The 19263-nt window shown below is 36.9% G+C and overlaps 1 protein-coding gene across 3 annotated transcripts in view; it reads right to left on the bottom strand.

Moving 5' to 3' along the window:
• LOC110031242 (protein translocase subunit SECA2, chloroplastic) overlaps positions 1-19263 on the bottom strand; it is a 76003-nt gene that overhangs the window by 37781 nt on the left and 18959 nt on the right. For all 3 annotated transcript variants that reach the window (XM_020734355.1, XM_020734357.1, XM_020734356.1), the window contains exons 13-21: positions 15568-15651; positions 15357-15449; positions 15176-15271; positions 15004-15089; positions 12789-12867; positions 12543-12656; positions 12254-12349; positions 11860-11923; positions 11424-11713 (exon numbers count right to left, since the gene is read on the bottom strand). In XM_020734355.1, coding sequence (XP_020590014.1) covers positions 11424-11713; positions 11860-11923; positions 12254-12349; positions 12543-12656; positions 12789-12867; positions 15004-15089; positions 15176-15271; positions 15357-15449; positions 15568-15651 — 1002 coding nt within the window. The remainder of the gene's footprint in view (positions 1-11423; positions 11714-11859; positions 11924-12253; positions 12350-12542; positions 12657-12788; positions 12868-15003; positions 15090-15175; positions 15272-15356; positions 15450-15567; positions 15652-19263) is intronic.

Raw genomic sequence — 19263 nt, 5'->3', positions numbered from 1 at the left:
GGGAATCCATGGCTTACGTTGTGGCAACTGCATAAGAATGTGGCTTTTCATTTAAAAAGATGGAACATTGACACTTTTGGTAATGTTCACTCTAGGGTGCTAAAGGCCCAACAAGAGGTGGATGATTTAGAGGCTCAGGTGATTGCTACTCCTACTCCCGATCTTGGGTCTAAACTCGCAGATGCACACCACACTTTCTTAGAGGAAATCTCTGTTGAGGAAGATTTCCTCAGACAGAAAACTTGTGATAATCATTTTAAGAATGGTGACAGAAACACCAAATCCTTTCATGCCACTATCAAACATCGTTGTAACATAAACACCATCATCAAGATTGTTATCGATGAGGGCTCCACTCTTACTGATGCTGATCAGATTGGATCTAATGCAGCTGATTATTTTTCTTCTCTTTATGCTGATACTCCACCCATCATTGATATTATTTCCGATTATTTTGAGGGCTAAAGAGATATGATCTCCAATCTCTCTTTGTCGAACCCCCTACTGAGTTGGAAATTTTCAATGCTCTTAAAGATATTAGCTCACAGAAGGCTCCTGGCCCTGATGGTTTCACCTCCACTTTTTATATTTCTTGTTGGGATATTGTTAAGAAGGAAGTAGTGTTGGCTATTCAAAGTTTTTTTCCAGGGAGACAGTATTTCTCTGCAGCCCTGATTGTTCTCATTCCTAAGTCTACCGCTAAATCACACTGAAAGGAATTTAGGCCTATATCATTAACCTCGGTCATATCTAAAATCATTATTAAAGTGATTGTGGCTCGTGATTGTGGCTCGCCTCCATCCTCATCTTCCTTCTCTTATTTCTCCTCAACAATCGGCCTTTATTAAAGATCGTGACATTTCTGATAATATTATGTTGGCACATGAAATATTACAGGATATTTATAAAAATTGCAGGAGTGGTAATCTGGTGATCAAACTTGATCTCAAGAAAACCTTTGATATCTTAAATTGGGATTTCATCGTCAATGTTCTCAAAGCTAGAGGTTTTAATACAAGTTTTTTGCTTTTTGATTAAAAGATAGCTCGCAAACAATTATTATTTTGTCTTGGTCAATGGAAACTCTTAGGGTTTCTTCACTGCTTCTCGGGGCATCAAACGGGCAGATCCTCTTTCTCCTATTATTTTTATTTTAGCTTTTGATTATTTTTCTAGGATGCTTAACAGTTTCCAACTCTCACATCCATATGTTCAGTATTCCAACAAAGCTAAAATGATGGTCTCTCACCTTGCTTATGCAGATGATGTTATTACTTTTACTAATGTTTCTAAAGTTGTCATAAAACAAGTGATGGGGCTTTTACAGGATTTCCAAAGCTGCTCCGGTCTTCGTTTCAATAGTGACAAATATCAATTGTTTTTTTTTGACAAACAGGTTAAGCAGCATATTATTCAATGGGGTGTTATGTTTACAGGTTTTCAGAATGTCTCTCTTCCCCTTAAAAATCTTGGGGTGAATTATTTGTACTATGGAGAAGCTCTTTAATAAATTTCTTTGGGTGGGGAATGGTGCAAAGAAAATCTGGAGTACTTGGCATAAAGTTTGTAAGTCTAAAGAAGCTGGTGGTCTCGATTTTAAAGCACTAAAGCATACTGTGGAAGTGAACCTCTGTAAGCTTTGGTTCAAATTTAGATTAGGTTCCTCTCTTTGGGCTATGTTTACGAGGCTAAAATATTGTGCTAATATTCATCCTTCCTTGGTCTCTTGGAAGGTTGGAGATTCTCGTATTTGGAAAACTGTAGTGAATGCTAGAGATACAGCAAATGGTTTCATTTTTTTGGATATTGGAGAGGGGAACATTTACTTCTGGAATGAAAATTGGGGTTTTTCTCACAATTCTAGCTTATCTCACTCCCCTCATTCTAACTCTTTATTGGTCTCTGATTTCTTTGATAATGAAGGTTGAGATTTTTCTAAATTATGATCTACGGTTGGGGAACAAAATGCAAAGCATATACTCACAATCTCCATCACTCCTACTCATAGAGATCTCCCCATGTGGAAAAGAAACGATTTTTTCTCGATTTGCAAGCTCATTTATGGCACTCTACACTCACATTGTGACTGGATATGGGGGAAATGGATTTGGCATAAATATTTCTTCTTCTATATCCTTTTTTCTTTGGAGTTATCTTATGTCGTTAATCATATTGGATGACATTCTTAAGCTTAAGGGCTTGAAATTAGCCTCTAGATGCCTTATGTGTAAAATGAAGGAGGAAGATATAACACACATTTTCTTTGAGTGTGCTTTCTCTTTGGAGGTCTTGGATATGATTGGCGCTCACTTTGGTTTCTCTTGGACACATAGAGAATCTTTAACTAGTTATTTATGGCAATGGAAGGATTTTGATGCCTGTAAGGGGAGGTTTCCCCTCCCTTTATTGGTTCTGTGGTTCCTTTGGAACTCCAAAAATAATTTTAAATATCACACCTCTCCCCCCTCTATTACTATGGTTGTTGCATATGTGATTGTCTATTATAATAAAGCTTTAAGAGCTAGCTCTTCCGTGGTTAAAACCACTAACGTCCCTCGGCTTATTTTGTGGGCTCCCCCGTATGTTAATTATGTGAAATTAAATGTTGATGGCTGTTGGCATGCTAACTATGCTGCGGTTGGGGGTTTATTTGGAAATTTTGAGGGGAAATGCCTTGTCTTTTTCGCTTCCCCAGTTATTGCTGAAACTTATTTGGCTGTTGAATGTTGGGGAGTCTTTTTGGTTTTAGTGGTGGCCAACATCTTCAATTTTCGTAAGCTGGAGATGGAGATGGATTCAAAAATGCTTTATGATATTTTGGTTGGTATTACTTCTCCTCTTTGGGATTTAATTGATATTTTTAAAAGAATAATGGCCCTTATAGCTGGAAAGCATCTTGAGGTTAAATGGAAGTTTATTCATAGAGAGGGCAACTCCCCTGCGGACTGGCTTGTCAAAAATGCAAGGGAGACTTGTCAAGTTGGCACACATCCCACTGCCCCTCTTCGGAGACTTATCATTGGAGATACCTTAAATCTCCCCTACATTCGGTTCTAAGATTTTGTGTTTTGGCCATCAACTGTTTGGTTAGGCTGGACTATGCTTAATTTTCTCTTTTGGTTTCCCTCTTTTTGTTTGGCTTGGTTGGTTTTGTCATGTATTACAGGAGGATCTCATTTTTGAAGACAGGTTGGGATGGAGTTCTTGCTCTTGGATGCGGCACAGAGGATGCCTCCTTTACATGACTTTTTCTCTTTTGTTTTCATTCAAATACTTCCAAGATATACAAGCACACAGGATTACTATTTTTATTTTGGTTTTCTGGGTATACTTGTATTTTGGAGACTATTTTTTGCGTGAGTTGTACTTAGGGAAGAGGGACCCTTAGGGGTGAGTCAAATGTATTTTTTTATATATATATATATATGTAAAAATCAATTCTAAAGCCTCAAAAGTGTTGAGGCATGCGTCAGCGAATAGCTTAGAACATTTTGGAATTAAGACTACTTCAACCTTGTCGTACCATCCAATTACACTCATAAAAACTTCATTCTGATGCAAGAAATTCAACACTACTTACCATACTGAACCACCAAATCAGAAAAAAACATTCATGTATGTGTTATTAGAAAATGGTCTTAGAATTCCAAAAATCCTTGCTAGCAATGTTAGGCGGTTTTATGGTAATGGTCACCTCTAAGCTCGTAATGATTGGTGTTAACTACAAGCAAGGTTCACTTTCACAACATGACAATCTTAATCCTTTGACAGATTTACATGCACGTCACACAAGTGCATGCATTTACATCATTTACATCCCTAACACCCAAAGTTTAGTATCAGTTTCATAAACATATGCATGAAGGAGTGTACTCAACACAAAACAATTTCAAAGTCTGTGCAACTAATGAAATCAGATTGGTCTCAAGGTTTAACTCATGAAAATTTTGTTAATTTACTTAAACGGTTAGCAGCATAAATTCATGGAAAATTTACATGCATGCCACACAATCCTTATATTCTACATACTAACATCTGAACTTCCATCCCAATCAAAAAGAGCAGAAAACCTCACAATTCCATTCCATAAATACACCACCCAATTTCAATCAGATCAAAAAAACCCTTTCAAAAAAACAAAAAAAATGGCAGTTAGTTTTACATACCAGATAGAGGAAATCATTCACCTTAGGGAAAGGAGCTGCAACAGTGTGAGGAGAGGAGGATACGAGCAGCTTCAGTCGAGCGAGGAAGAGAGGCAGAGGGGAGGTCGAATGGGAAGAAAGGAGCCGACCAGTGTTTCTGTGCAGTGAGGCGAGCGAATGCTTCCTCGGCGTGAGGAAGAGGGGTGAACGGGATCCTGCCGTCGAGCGAGGAAGAGAGGCGAAGGGGAGGTTGAATGGGAAGGAGGGAGTCGGCGAGTGTTTTCTGGCGTAGGGGGGGAGGCGAACCGAACTGTTGTTCGATCACGCGAGGAAGAGAGGAGGTGGATGGCTTCGATGCAGGAGGCGGCGAGTAAGCGAGTGGGGTTCTTCGGCGCAAAGGGGATTTCAAGCGAGAGAGGCTGGGATGAGCGGGAGAGCTGAGTGATTGAAGGTTTCAGTATGAGAGGAAGAAACCAGCCAAATGGGAGGGAGGAGACGGGCTTTTCATCGAGATAGGAAGGGGACGAATCCGTCGAGGTCGAAAACAGGATCTAGCTGAAGGTGTCGGAGGTTTTAGTGAGCTCACGCAATTCAAATGCCAGGTAGAGGTTGTATAGCCGAAGAGACGTTACTCAAACATTGGCGGGGAACTAAATGAATTTCATTCATAAAGCCTGTTTAATTAGAAAATTTTTAATGCCTGATTTCATCAGTTAAGGTGAAATTAAATAATTTCTTATTTGAAATTTGAAATTCGAATTTTGAAATTAAGAAGCGGGTTACCGGTCGGACCCGGTACAATTGGGCGTGTTCGGTCCAAATCGAACCCACGCTGAGCCTGAACCCGTACCCCCGAATTAAACATTTGTGTGCATCGATTTTCGTGTTTTTTTTTTTTGTGCAAGTGTGTGACATTTGTGTGCATCGATTTTCGTGTTTTTTTTTTTGTGCCAAGTGTGTGGAACCATAGTGATATGGGTGTCCTTCCTAGCTAAAGTTAACGCCCCAGACACATCTGCATGGTCTGTTTCATCATCTGAGGTCGTCCGGACAAGTTCGCCATTAGTCGGGTCAGAAATGCGTCAAAATTTAATTTTTCTTTGAATTTTGGGTCGTGACAGATCATTTTAAAAATTAACTTCAGTTTAATTGTCGGTGCAATGTGTATAAGTGTTGATGACGTGAATTGCTAGGTTTACACGCGATGTATATGTGAATTGCAGTGTTCGCATTGTCGAGTCACGGAGGGTTCATCTAAAGCCTTCTAATTCTATGGGAACTCATTTTTGAGTCATCCACATGTTGGTCATTAGCTCTTGCAACTAAAACTTAAGTGTTTGGGATCACTCATGAGAGGTATTCGCAAAAATGGGTCAAGAAGTGGTTTGAAGTTCTATGGGGGTTGGCTCCATTACTAGTCTGCTAGAATAGTCAATAAGAAACTTCTAAAGCTAGATCCTGGATTCGAAGGAGGGGAAAAGAAAGACCTCAAAAATGAGGTCAACAGTGAGATGTCTATTTTTATTTTGTAATATTTGAACTGGATATTTACTTTCAAGTATGAAATGTACTAATATGAACAATTCTGTTATAAAAAGCATTACAGTATAGAGACAGAATGGTTATTTGTCCAGAAACAGCTACAAATAGTTGTTTTAAAATTGCAAAAACTAAAAAGACAATAAACTTATCCGCAACAGCTTCCTTCCATAGCTATTGTGCAACAGCATTTAAATAAGTTGCAGCTGCCCCAAACAGACCCTAAACCCGGAGGCATCGCAATAAGATCAAACCAAAGTTCGATTTGGTTAAATTAGACAAAGTCAATGCCCAAACAAGCCTATATTGGCTTGATTGAGCACCAAACAAGTTAATAGAAGTTTTACAAAACAAAAATAGCAGAACCAAGAGCCCAGATAGCCCAAACCAATCATGTATTAGCCTAAACTTGGATGCATTAAACTTACTCAGGTTGGCCTCCCGCCTCATAATGGTCCATTACAGGGAGGTAAGGGATGCAAAAACTAGCATGTCGTGGCCTTGATTTTCTCTATTGTCCTCTCGTTTGTTCGCAATAAATATTGAAATTTTGAATTTTCTCCAAATCATTACGGTCACTGAATCATACTTCACTTCTAGTCATGGTCTCGAAACATACTTCTACGTATGAGGAATGATTCTTTAAATTGAGCTCCATAATTGTTCCATCCTTAACACAATCGAGCGCACAAAAAATGTTATGTGGATTCTGATTGTGTTGTTCAATTATTCACTCAGAGACCTCAACTTTGTCGTTCAAGCATGATAGTTTGTTTGTCTGTGCTAGGGTTTCAGGGCACTACCCCTGAAAAATTATTTTCAATATCTAACGCCCAAAAGACAACACTACAACGCCCAATCCTGGTTTCAGAACCCGAGAGCACAACACTCCAGGGCACGTAAGGGAGCGTCGCAGCACCTAGTTCAAATTCAGAACATGAGAACATGGCACTGCGGCAACCCATCGCCCATTGGAGTGTCGCAACGCCATAACATGGTGCCCCAACGCCCATAACCGAAATTGAGTCATTCTTCGATTATAGTATTGTTTTGTTGATAGGAAGATATGTGATTTAAATTTCTCTTATACTAAGGAGAGGAGAGAAGTGTTCCAAAGTATGGAGAGACTTTAGTGTTGTGTATTTGTACAATTCTCCTCATTTTTCATGGTGAATTTCTTGGTGTGGTGTGGCTCCGTAATTTTTCTCGTTCTCAGGTTTTTTCACGTTAAATCTCGTATATTTTGTGTATTCTTATTTTGTGTGCTTTTGTTCAAAGTTTTGCTTTGAATTTCTCGAATCAATTTCCACGATTTCATCTCATCCTCCCCACCCCTAACCAAAATTACAAACATGCACAATGTCATGCAAATTTAGTTCATAATGCACCACACAAATAAAAATTTTCTCAATCTTTACACATTTCGCAAATTAAACACTAACACATCTAAAATGATGAAAAGGTCACAGAAAAACACTAATAATTATCGCACAAAAAGATTGCTAACCTTGCCCGCAAACAAAATGAGGATGAAATTTTGACATGCACGAGCGACAAAAAACAATTGCATCAAGAATCAATTCTAAGATAAAGAAAATTATTCAGTATAGGTTTCGCATGTCTAAGCTTGGTAATGATTTGATTAGTGATCACTTTGAAGGTAGATTTTTGAAATTATTACTGGTGGATTCATGCCAATATAGGAGACAAGTTCACAACAGCCTTTAAGACAAAGGGTAGCTTCATGAGCTATTAGTTATGCACTTGGGCAAGCCGACATCCAAAGCACGTTCACATGAGATAGCTCATGCACTGTCATTTTATTTGCTCATTTGACAGAATTTTGTCTTATGGTAAGAGGAGGAAGGATCATCTCATATACAAGGAAATTTAAGAAAATTTTGCAGCAAGAAAATTTTCATCAATAATAGAAAAGGTTTATTGACCGATTTATTAGAATTGGCAACATCTTAGAGGAATTGAAAGAGTTACCAAAGAGAATCTGACTGTAATAATTGAGTACAAATAGAAAATATTAAAAATAAAATACAATTAAAATAAATAAAAGAGAATTTTCGAAACGGCGGTACGGGTTTGAAACAACTGTCACGACAATTTCGTCGTCTGAAGATCAATAACTTAGGCAGTCTTTGGTAGCATACGTTTAATAAGATTTAAGGATGGATTTAATGTAAATCCACCCAAAAGCAAAAAACTGGGAAGTAAATCCAACGGTTCGCCCAATCCAAATTTTCCTCCATTCTGCCACTTTTTTACACAAATCCGGATTTACTAAATCTGATTTTTAGGTGAATTTAACACATTAGCTTTAGAAGAAATTTAAATCTTGAAATAAGATGCTTAACATGTCAAACATATTTAAGTAGATTTAACATTAATTGAACCAAACACTATTCTAGATTTACAGTGTATGGATTTGATAAATCCGGATTTACTTAATATTATTTAACATAAATTTTATGTGCAGCCAAACACTCCCTTGATCTTATTTGAATCAGTCAAGGAAGTAATAAGCGAAAGAGTGGGAGACGGAGAAAGAAGAAAAGGAAGGCTAGCTTATTTCGCATACCTAAAGACCGGCGTTGTTGTGTGCCTCATGTGAAGGAGTAGTAGGCGAGCGGTCACACATGCAGGAGAATTTGACACCGTTGTCATAGCCCTAGGGTTCTGGCTGAAGGTGGAACGAAGTTCTGTGCGTTTCCTATGCAAAGGAGAAGTCGTATGATCCTGTGCACGAAGGAAGAAAGGAGGAGAGCTTGTGCCCTAACTGAACAAAAGAAGAAATGCCAAGCGGCTCTAGTGTGATGGAGAAGAGAAGGAAGATAAGTTGTGTCGTGTGAGAGGGGAAACTCGTGCCCTGGAGTGCGAAAAGAAGCTCGCTTGTGTGCTGAAAAGAGGGAAGGATCGAACTGAAAAAAAGCCTTAGTTGAGCGGCTTGTGAAGAGAAAAGAAAATTAGCAAATAGCTTGCCAGAAGCACGTGCAGAACCGCAAAATTGTGCAGCCTTAGCTCGTAGGTTAATGTAAATTTGGGTTAGGATTTACTTTATTTGCTTATTAAAGAAGATTTTCAATTATATAACATCAAATTTTTATTAAAAGGTTAATTAGAAATTATAGGTAGAAGGATAGAAGTTGAGACAAGTCGAATTATAGGGGAGAAAGACAAGCCTTATGAGCAAGGAAGCAAACCAAGCCTTTTAGGGTAGGAGTCTATAGGTTATTTATTTTATTTGAGGAAATCATTTAATAAGAAAATTTTGTGCTAAAAATAAGGTTATGATTTCAATCAGGCGAGCATTGAAGTCGTGTGGGAGAATTGAATCAAGGAAACGTGGTGATTTGAGAAAAATTAAGTTAGGGTTAATTAAAATTAGATTTTTATCTATATAAAATTGCATCTATATTCATATGTTAATGTAGATTTAAGTTAATTAAAAATATAGAAAGAAATGGAAGTATATTTGAATTAAGAATCAACGAGAGTTAGCCACATCTTTCGAGTTAAGATTTTCCTAATTAAGCTAAAGATGATATTTAAATCCAATTGAAGGTATCTATATTTAAGTATTATTCATAAATCAATTTCATGAATCCAATTTAAGCAAAAGTTAAAGTATTTGAAAGGATCATTTTAAGTTAAATCAATGTGAGTAATTAATAGTTTATTTGCATTAAATTTAATTCTTTTATTTTTAAAATGTATCATTTGTTCGTATACATTAAAAGTGTATTTACAAATGAAAGAAACTAAATGAAAAAGAAATGATTCTTTTATGATTTCAGTTCTCTCACTTCTTATTCTGCATTAAATGGAAAATAAACAAAATTAATGATTTAAAGGAATAAAATAATTGAAAATGAAAATTTTAATGTTAAGACTATTAGGAGTCGCCCCCTATGGTACTAGAAGGGGATGTTATTGTACTCGTGCACGTTAAAAATAAATAAAAAAGGTAAAAATGTATCTATATGATATAAATGATAATGTTGTATCTTCATGATACAAATGGTAAAAATTATACCTTTTGTTATAAAATGGTAAAGATTTTAACGAAGCTCCTAAGAGGCCTTCTAAAAGTAAAAGAAAATGAAAAATGTAAGGTTTACATTATGATCAACATAATTCTTTGTATATCCATATTAGTCATTTGCATATAAAGAGTTAATGCATAATAAAATAATAATTATTCACTAATTTGCTTAAACTTAACCTGCTATTTAACTGTCTTTCAAGAAAAGGTCTTCTAAACAGAGATGCCTAATAAGAGGGAGTTTTATTACCAGAGAAGAGGAATTGTGGATGATGGACAGTAGTTTGTTTATTTGTATTATGTTGTCACTTTAATTGTATTACTTGTGTTATTGTAGTAGATTGGATGATATTATGTGTTTTATTAGATGATTTCTTACGTGTGTATTGTGGATTTAGCGATTCTTTTCTATATGAATGTTATTGCAGATCATTGTTAATCGTTAGAAATGTCTTTCACCGTCCGACTGTCCGTATCAGGTTAATTCTAAGTTCTTGGACAGGGTATTGACACTACCTATAAGGATCCTGAAGACTTCTACATATACAATGCTCAGGTAAGTGGCCAACCCAATACAAAAAAAAATTCAATTCTTCATCAAAGAACACCCTTCTTTGCAGTAACATGGGTGGGATGCAACAATTTGGACAAGATCTTCATCAAAGAACACCCTTCTTTGCAGTAACATGGTTGGGATGCAACAATTTGGACAAGATAAGACTATGGCTTTGGTAGAAACTTAGTTAGCTTGGAATCAAGTGCAAAAGTGGCAAGTACTGTTGCTGGATGTTGCAATTGTCAATTGGTTCCATCAAAAGAGCCCAAATATGATTTTTTGAACTTAAATGCTGATTTCTTACTTCAACTTGAGAAGAAATAAGCATATAATTTTTAATTTTCTACTTACCTAACCCTTTTAAGCATCCTGACTTAATTCTTATCGTGGAAGAGCAATTTTCAACAATAAAAAATCTATCCCATACACCAAGAAAGCTAATGCATTGTATACGCTGAACACTCACTGGTGAGCTTTTTACATATCATGATCCTCCAAAAATTATTGTATCAAATAAGGATGCTCAGTTTAACAAGGTCTTAAGAAGAAGATGTGTTGCCACTTACCAACTGAAGCTAAATGGTCGGAATTATAAGTTTGATAACACAAAGCAATGTTTTGGTATGAGAACACTCCAATCTAGAGGTTTGTGCCTCGGGCTGCAGAATTTGAATAATAACTTTGTTAATGTGTTCAGCTACAACACTCCCTTCGAAATTGTCACCAATTACAAACTCATGAAGCGCATAAACTTCACTATAAATCTTTTAATCCATATATATCACTTTGCTCGTCTCTATCACATTGTAGAATCATTAAATTTATTAAGTGGCGATATCCTATCATTATTTTTCATAAAAGCCAAAAACAAAATGTTTTGGCCAGTCATTTGCCCTGATTATGATGGGGACAAACCAAAAAAAATGATGAAAAAACAGGTGATCCAATCTATATAGATCAATACAGCATGTTTTACTAACACCATTTGAAACTAGAATAATTTAGATGATGCAGTTGCGGTAGCATCTTTCATGCAGCTCAATTGCAAGCAGAAACTAATCAAAAAATACAGGAAAAAGCATTTAGCTACAAAATCCTAGACAATGAAAAACAAAATACAATAAATCACCTGGTTATCTATTCGCCGAGACTCATGCAGTGACGTTCCAATAACATGAAGCCCACCGAGCTTTTTCACTTCATTGCCTTTATCAGAACAATGTACTTCAGTATCTTTGAGAACTGTGTGATATGCAAATGCTATCGTAGGAATAAGAGGATACATCCTAGCTTCTCTAACAATCTGCTTTTCCAGTTCTTCAATTTCAACCGATTGACTCAATTCAATGGATTCTGACATTACAGATTTAGCCTTCTGATATGACCAACTTTTTCCTTCGCTTTTGCTTACATATTTGGCTACAGATATAAACCCACAGTAAGTAAACAAACCTAAACATAACACTTACAGAAATAGCTTGAAAATTAAATCAATACAGAATTGGGCTTGTGAGAAACAGATTAGCTAGAAACGATTATTCGGAACAATAAAAGTAAGTTCTAACCCATAAGTGCAGCCTTTGCAATCAATGCTAATGATGACGGTCCAACCTTTATTTTGGACTGACCCTGTTTCAAATTTACATGAAGAAAAAGAGACAAGTTAAGGGTCAAAATAGTCCCCTGGCAGTTTACATGTGGTCATTTTAGTCCCAGAGTCTACAAAAGTGTCAAATTAATCCCTAAACCTTTCAAATCAGGGTTGAAATAGTCCTGACTTAATTTTTATCGTGGAAACTATTTCAGACCAAATCAAAAAACTGTGGACTAAATTGGCATTTTATAGAGTCTGGGACTAAAATGATCTCCTGCAAAGAATGAAGGATGTATTTTGACACTTCTCTCAAAATAGAATACAGCTATATGCTTGCTGCGCTTGAGCTAGATCTATGGAGTCACCTTTTGGGAGATAGGCACCCCATCTGTTTCCAAATTTGGAGCTTCTTTTGTCATGAAAGGAAGCAAGCTATCCTCCAAAATTTCTTTGGCAAGCATCTTTCAAAGTAAAAGCAGAAACACAATTGATAAGACAAGACAGCTTAAAGTGGTTGAAGTTTGGCACATGTTCTAAATTGGTAAGCTCTACAAAAAAACTAAGAAATAATGAATTTCCCGTAAGCTTCCCAACCCTACATGCATTTAGACAAGTATGGATTCTGTGAAGTTTATGCATAATATCCCAACATACCTTAGGATTACCACCAAGGATTATATCAGTACCTCTGCCAGCCATGTTGGTAGAAATTGTTATGGCATATATTCTGCCTGCTTGTGCAATAATTTCAGCTTCCCTTGCAGCATACTAAAAGAACATCGATGTAAAATTTAGGAATAAAACTACAAATTTAATGGAAGCATTAGGAAAATTAGATCGCTGAATGAGGAAAAAATGGATTTACAAAGTAGATATAACGTAAGATATATTTTAACGTACCTTAGGCCTTGCATTAAGAACATTGTGTGGAATTTGATGGTCTTTCAAAAGATCAGACAAATATTCAGAATTCTCAACACTACATTGGAAAGAACAGTAACACAAATAAAAAGAGTAAATAAAAATGTAGAGCAAATTATATATCGAGAAAGTAAGCACAGTGATTGTTTGCCACAGCTACAGAAAATAAACATGCAAGTTCAGTGACCAGGCGTGTCAAAGGGGTTCCTGCATGAGGGCGCGGTAATTACCTTGACTGGACAGTTCAGTCCAAGCATAGGAAGGACCGACCGGCCCTCCCAGGCATGGACTTGCCACCTATTGGGAGTGGGGTCCACTCCTACTTATCCTAGGGTTATATAGTTGTATTCTTGATGTTTTAAGTTCAATTTTTGTGAGATTTTCGTCGGGACAGCCGTCAGTATCTCAAAGTTTTACCTTCTTAGGGTTGTATTCAAGGCCGAGTGGTGTGCCGGTTGTATCTCGTTCCGAGGTAATGATTATCCTCAAAGTGTTAAGCCCTTACAGTTTGTTGCCCAGAATACAGGTACATAATCAAAACAAATGCAACGCTAACAAGAGCAAAAGAAATGCTACAATCACAAAATCGAACTGAACTAAAGTCTTCACAAGAAACTTCAAATCTCTAACATCACTTTTCACCGTGTCATCAACTGCATATATCCTCTCGTCAGCTTGCTCCTGTGGTGCATCTTTAAGTTCATCAACCCACTAGAAGAATTTGCAATCTCTATTTGTTAAATTCTTTGAAAACCGGTAAAATTTTCGTCCTACATTGTCTCCTTTCTGAGCGATGAAAATGATGAATGATAGATTGCAATCACAGAAAACAGATTAATGTTTGCTCCCCCTGGCGTTTGTTAAAGTGTTTGAGCACATTTTCAATAGACTAATCATGATGATTAGAACGGAAAGATAATGGGAAGGTGGCTACAGGAGGCAGCAGAAAGCTGAAGGAGTGGACTGTCTAGATGGCAGCGGGGCTAAGGGAAAACAGCAACTTGGTTGTTTTCCTGGGGCCGGCAGCAAGGGTTAGTGGTAAGGGTGAAGGGGCAACTATGTAGGAGGGAGTGGGGGAAGGGTGGAAGATGATGCACACCACCTCAGGAACGAGATACAATCAGAGCACCATTCGGAGCCCTTGGATACAGCCCCAGAAAGGAAAAAGAAGACATTCATGACTGTCCCAAAGCAAATCACAACAAAAACTAACCCTAAAAGCCAACAAAAAATAAATAAATAGCCCTATGACAACTAGAAGTGAACTAGAAGTGAACTAGAAGTGGGGCCTTCTTCTTGAAAGAGATGGCAATCCCAGCCTCCCAAGTCCTGGACCAGTTCGATCCAGGCATCCAGACACCTGCATCAGCCTTGCAACTTAAAATTTATCAAGTTTATTGAAATATGGTGCATAAATTATCAAAATCCTTGAATGCACTTTTTGTTCCAAAAATTATAAGCTAAGTGAACATGATAAACAAGAATCTCTTAACCATACAAGATACACTTACTAAAATTGAAGCATAATTATAAGAATGTCAAGCAAATGCAGCATTGATCAGTGTTGCCTGAGTATAATAGCCCTAACTCTCATCCATTGAGATATTATCGGCTTTGGCTTAATGGCCTCCAGGTTTTGCCCCATTGGTAAAAGGTCACCCATCCTAGGAGTGCTCCCATGTGAGCATGCATAACTTTGGAGTTTCTATCGAAATTCCACCATTCCACCAAAAGGAACCTTAATATTTAAGAGTTTAGCTTCATCATACTTAAGGGGGCATAATTATAAAAATAGTCAAGCAAATGTGGCATTGATCAGCTCTGCCTAAGTGTAACAGCCCAAACTCCCATCCATCAAGATATTGTCTGTTTTTGCCTAGTGGCCTCATAGTTTTACCCTAATGGCATAACTTTCCAGGAGGTCACCCATCCTAGGAGAGCTCCAGCATGAGCGCGTTTAACTTTGGAGTTCCTATTAAAACTCTAACTGTTACATCAAAAGGCGTCTCAATGTTTAAGTACCCAAAATTTCAGCTTAATTCTACTAAGGGTTTCACATTTAGTCTACTGGTTGAGAACTTTATCTCTATCCACAACATCTTAAATTCAAGCCCAAGCTCACAGACACAAAAAATAAATAAATAAATAAATAATAAATTTAAGAAAATTGTAGTGATGACCTATAAAAATTCACCTGGTAGTACCAACCAAAACAGGCCGACCAAGTCGAAACATATATTCAACTTCTTCCCTAACATGTTCCCATTTTCCACGTGCAGTCTAAACAACCCAAATCAAGCAAAATAATGTAATACACAAATCATTGGAAAAGCCAAATCAATAAGAATAGTTCTCAAAAGACATACAGCAAAGGCTTGAATAGGCAAATCCTTTCGTATGTTTGGTAGATTCGTAGGAATTTCAATAACTGGCATCTGAAACATTTTCAAGAATTCCTTCTCCTGCATGTAATAAGAATATCTGCCTTAAATGTTGTTTTTCTGAAAGATAATTCTAAAAATAATTGAATTCCATATTTCATCGTACTTCTGTTTTAGCAGTTCCTGTCATGCCAGAAAGCTTTGGATAAAGTTTAAACAGTGATTGGTATGTTATTTGCGCCACAACAACGGAATCGGCCTGGTACAATCAAATTTTCCATAAGAAACCGAACAAAATGACATTTGGAATTCAATAGATCAATTCAGGTTATTTTTGTTCAAGAGCGTGATAAAAGATTATAAATTTCATAAAACACCTGAATCTTAAGGCCTTCCTTGGCTTCTACAGCCTGGTGAATACCGTCGGACCATCTCCGTTTCTCCTCAACTCTCCCAGTAAGCTGAAATCAAATACAATTTACATAAATTATCAGCACAGATATCATCATCTAGGAAATTAAATAGATAACATTGTTTAAATTAGTTTCCTAGAAAAAAAAAGAGGGAAGGACGTCGTCTTTTTAATAACACTCTAGCAGTATATAATGTATCTCCAACAAAATTGGTTTTAAGATCGATCAATTAAACTACTACATTGCAAACATGCCAACCACAGAACAAATTTGTAAAACCAAGTCCGCCATGCAATCAATGAAACATGATGATTTCCTTAAAAGACTAAACAGTATTGAAAAGCAAACAAATGTGTAGGTTTGCTCACTAAACCATTAATGTATAGCTCAACTAAAGGATGGAGCTAGCACAATTTTTAAGAGTTCAGCTTATTGTGTTGAGGTGGGTTTAGAACATCAAAGTGATGCTCAAAACTAAGTTCATAAATTCTATGATCTAAAAAAAATCGTTAATGTAAATCAATGAGAGAAGAATATCTTGTGTGTGCATGAATGCTTGTATGAATATATCTATATGCCTATCCATATAAAGCATATGGTACACATAGACACATACCCACACCTAGAAGTGTGCAAAAATATCCGAAGAACTGAAGAACCTATCCGGACCAAACCAATCAATTCGGGCTGGTTCTAGTATGGGTCAGTTCAATTCTAGTTATCAAAACCGCTTTAAAGGATTATTACTCAGTTCAAAGTTGGATAAATTGCAAGCAAATCAAACCCAATTTATAAGTTTAAAATTTAGGAAAATGAAATGCGAAAAATGATGAAATGAAATGGACATTTATTTTATATTATTTTTTTTTATTATGAAATAAATTGGATAATGATTGCATATTACTTTTTTTTATAACATAGATGGCGCTTTGATTAAGTTCTATTCAATTTTACATTAGATATTACAATCATTTCAATTTATTTTTTATGGTAGGATGAATGATTGAATGCTTCACAGGATCATATCTAATTAAGTTTGAAATGCATATTTTATGTAATCACATGTTGTATTTGAAAAACAGATGTCCTGAACCATATAGTTGTTCAACATCATTAATCATGCATTTTTTATGAATTGCCAATATTCTAAATTTAGATCAGAGAATCCAAAAACCAAACCAAATTAACAGCTTTAAATCTAGTTCAATTTTGTTCTAAACATGGTGAAAATGAATTTACTCAGCTCGCGTCAACTTAGCCTAGTACGAACACAATCCAAGTTGCACCCCTAACCACTATTAGGACAAGGATTTTTATATATCTAATATTGCATTTTGATATACTGACTGTAGCTTGAGGCATGCCAAAGGATCCAAGAATTGAACATTGATTTAAGCACAACATTTGAGATGAAAGATCACGGAGTAATTAAGAAAAGTGTATGGATGGATACAGTAAGGAATAAAAAAAAGGTGCAATATATTTCTAACACAAATTAGACATATTGAGGTATTAAAAATATTAATTTGTGAAAAGCAAAAGTTTTCACCTCTTCATTAACTAGTCGTTTCAGTTTGTCAACAAACCCATCTCAACCACAAGATGAGAAGTATTAAAAAAGAGTGTCTTTTGCTAGTATGATTGAAAGTATCATGTAGGTTGTAGCATGCACATATTTGAACATTTCACACACTACAAATGTCGTAACCAAATACGTTAAAAAACTTAGCTTGGCACATGTAATAATCAAAACTTTTGCAAACGTAAATGTTAAATAGTCATCCAATTTTACACCTAATTAGTGCTCCTCTCAAAATATGATAAGTTATGATTTTATAAAAGCCTATAATTTGTGCTTATAATTTTGTTATTTATGAGAGAGAGAGAGAGAGAGATTATAGAAAAAGTCCAAGAGCTGATTTTATTGAAATAGAAAATGATACATAAAGATTGTATGAGAAGAGCCCAAAAGAGGCACCTTACCATACGATATAAGTACAGTAATATCCCAACAAAAGGATACAGATAGACTCAATAAAATGTAAAAGAAATTTAGAGCATGTTGAAAACAAGTAGCTAGGGACGAATCAGTTTAATCTTGCCTCTTCCTCTAGTTTTAGGAGCAAAACCAGATAACAAACTTTGAAGAGTTGTGTCATTGTCAGGAGTCACAAAGTATCATCCATTAAGTTTTCAAGTTGGAGTGAGCCCCCAGCCTTCTTCTTCTGCCGAGAAGTGTAAACATGTCATTCTTCATCTGAAGACTGGCTCATGTGATCCTCGATCTGATTTGATGTTAGCACCGCAGTTGGAGGAAAGACAGTCGTTGTCACCGCGATAGGTTCCAGTGTATGTGAAGTGTGAATTGTTATCTTTGCACCTGATGTTTCTTGAATAGGAGCTGCGAGACTATCCTGATTTTCAGTTCAAACATTATTCGTTGTAGTATGGTCGTATGGTCAGGAGAAGGGATCTGGGATCTCAAGGGCAGACACCAACTCCTATCTTGTGGTGGTTCCCTCCTGAGGTTGGCTGTCATCAGGTTTGCTGGGGGTGTGTTCAGGCACATGGGGTGCACTAATAGTATGTTCCAGCTTTTGACTATTGGCTCAATTGTGGATGCAATCTGAAACATTTCTCTTGCGGGTATCCAAACATCTTGCAGTGCTTGCAGTAGTATGGTTTTTGTTCCATAATGATTTTTTGCCAATAACCATTGTAAGAAGATCCAAGTCAGACTTCTTCTACATCTGGTAGTGTAATATCTCGTTCAATCAAAATCCTTGCAATAGCGGGCCTTGAGAAATGAACTATAGGTAAGTCTAAGTGGGTAAGTCTACCTGTAAAAACTTTTCAAATATAGTCTCAATTGCATATAAGATAGGTAGGTCAAAGAAATGAAGTTTGAGTTCAGATAATGAGAACCAGATAGGTGCAATTGGGGGTTCTTGACTGGGATCAAAATTGGGGGTCCATTTGAGCAATTTCATATGCTTGTCCTCAATTGTGATGAATTTCTTTGAGAAAATCCTCGTGTAATCATCTTCTATGTTCAGTTGTATCATAACAGGTCTTCCGTCGAAATGACCCACATGTCAATCCCCAACCAGTTTGAAATCTTCAAAACATTCCCGATCTCCATCTTAGGGCAACCTAATTGGAACTTTCCAACTAGTGTAAATTTGTATTTTCCTGCACGAGTTGAAATTTCAGCGTCAGAAAAGAAAATTGTTGGTTTGCCCGTCTTTTTCTCTAATTTTTTATGAGGTTGAAATCATTATTTCCTACAACATAATCATGATAAATCTGTGAGAATACTGCACTATCTGCGAGGAGAAAAGGGGAGCTGCGTTTGTGAACCACTGTAGCATAGAAGGGTTTGGTTGGGTTATCACCGGTGAGGGTGGCGGCATAGGAAAGCCCTGAGGTCATTACCGCAGTCAGTGCCAACTTGTAGCACAGTGAGAAGCTGCACGAGTGTCGAAAGGCTCTGTCGCAAACAGCAGAGGCAAAGCCGAGCAGACGGGCGGCTCTGTCGCAGAGAAGACACAGCAGGGTGTCGAGCGGTCGAGCGGCTCTTTGGCAGACAAGACGCAACAAGGTCGAATAGCTCTGTCAGCAGACGAGACAGGCTCCCGCGGGCCTGTCCCACAACCGGGG

The sequence above is a fragment of the Phalaenopsis equestris genome, unplaced genomic scaffold (genome assembly GCF_001263595.1).
Source record: "Phalaenopsis equestris unplaced genomic scaffold, ASM126359v1 Scaffold000795, whole genome shotgun sequence".
Classification (NCBI taxonomy): domain Eukaryota; kingdom Viridiplantae; phylum Streptophyta; class Magnoliopsida; order Asparagales; family Orchidaceae; genus Phalaenopsis; species Phalaenopsis equestris.
The sequence above is the reverse complement of the archived record's forward strand: the minus strand, read 5'-3'. Positions and strand labels throughout refer to the sequence as shown.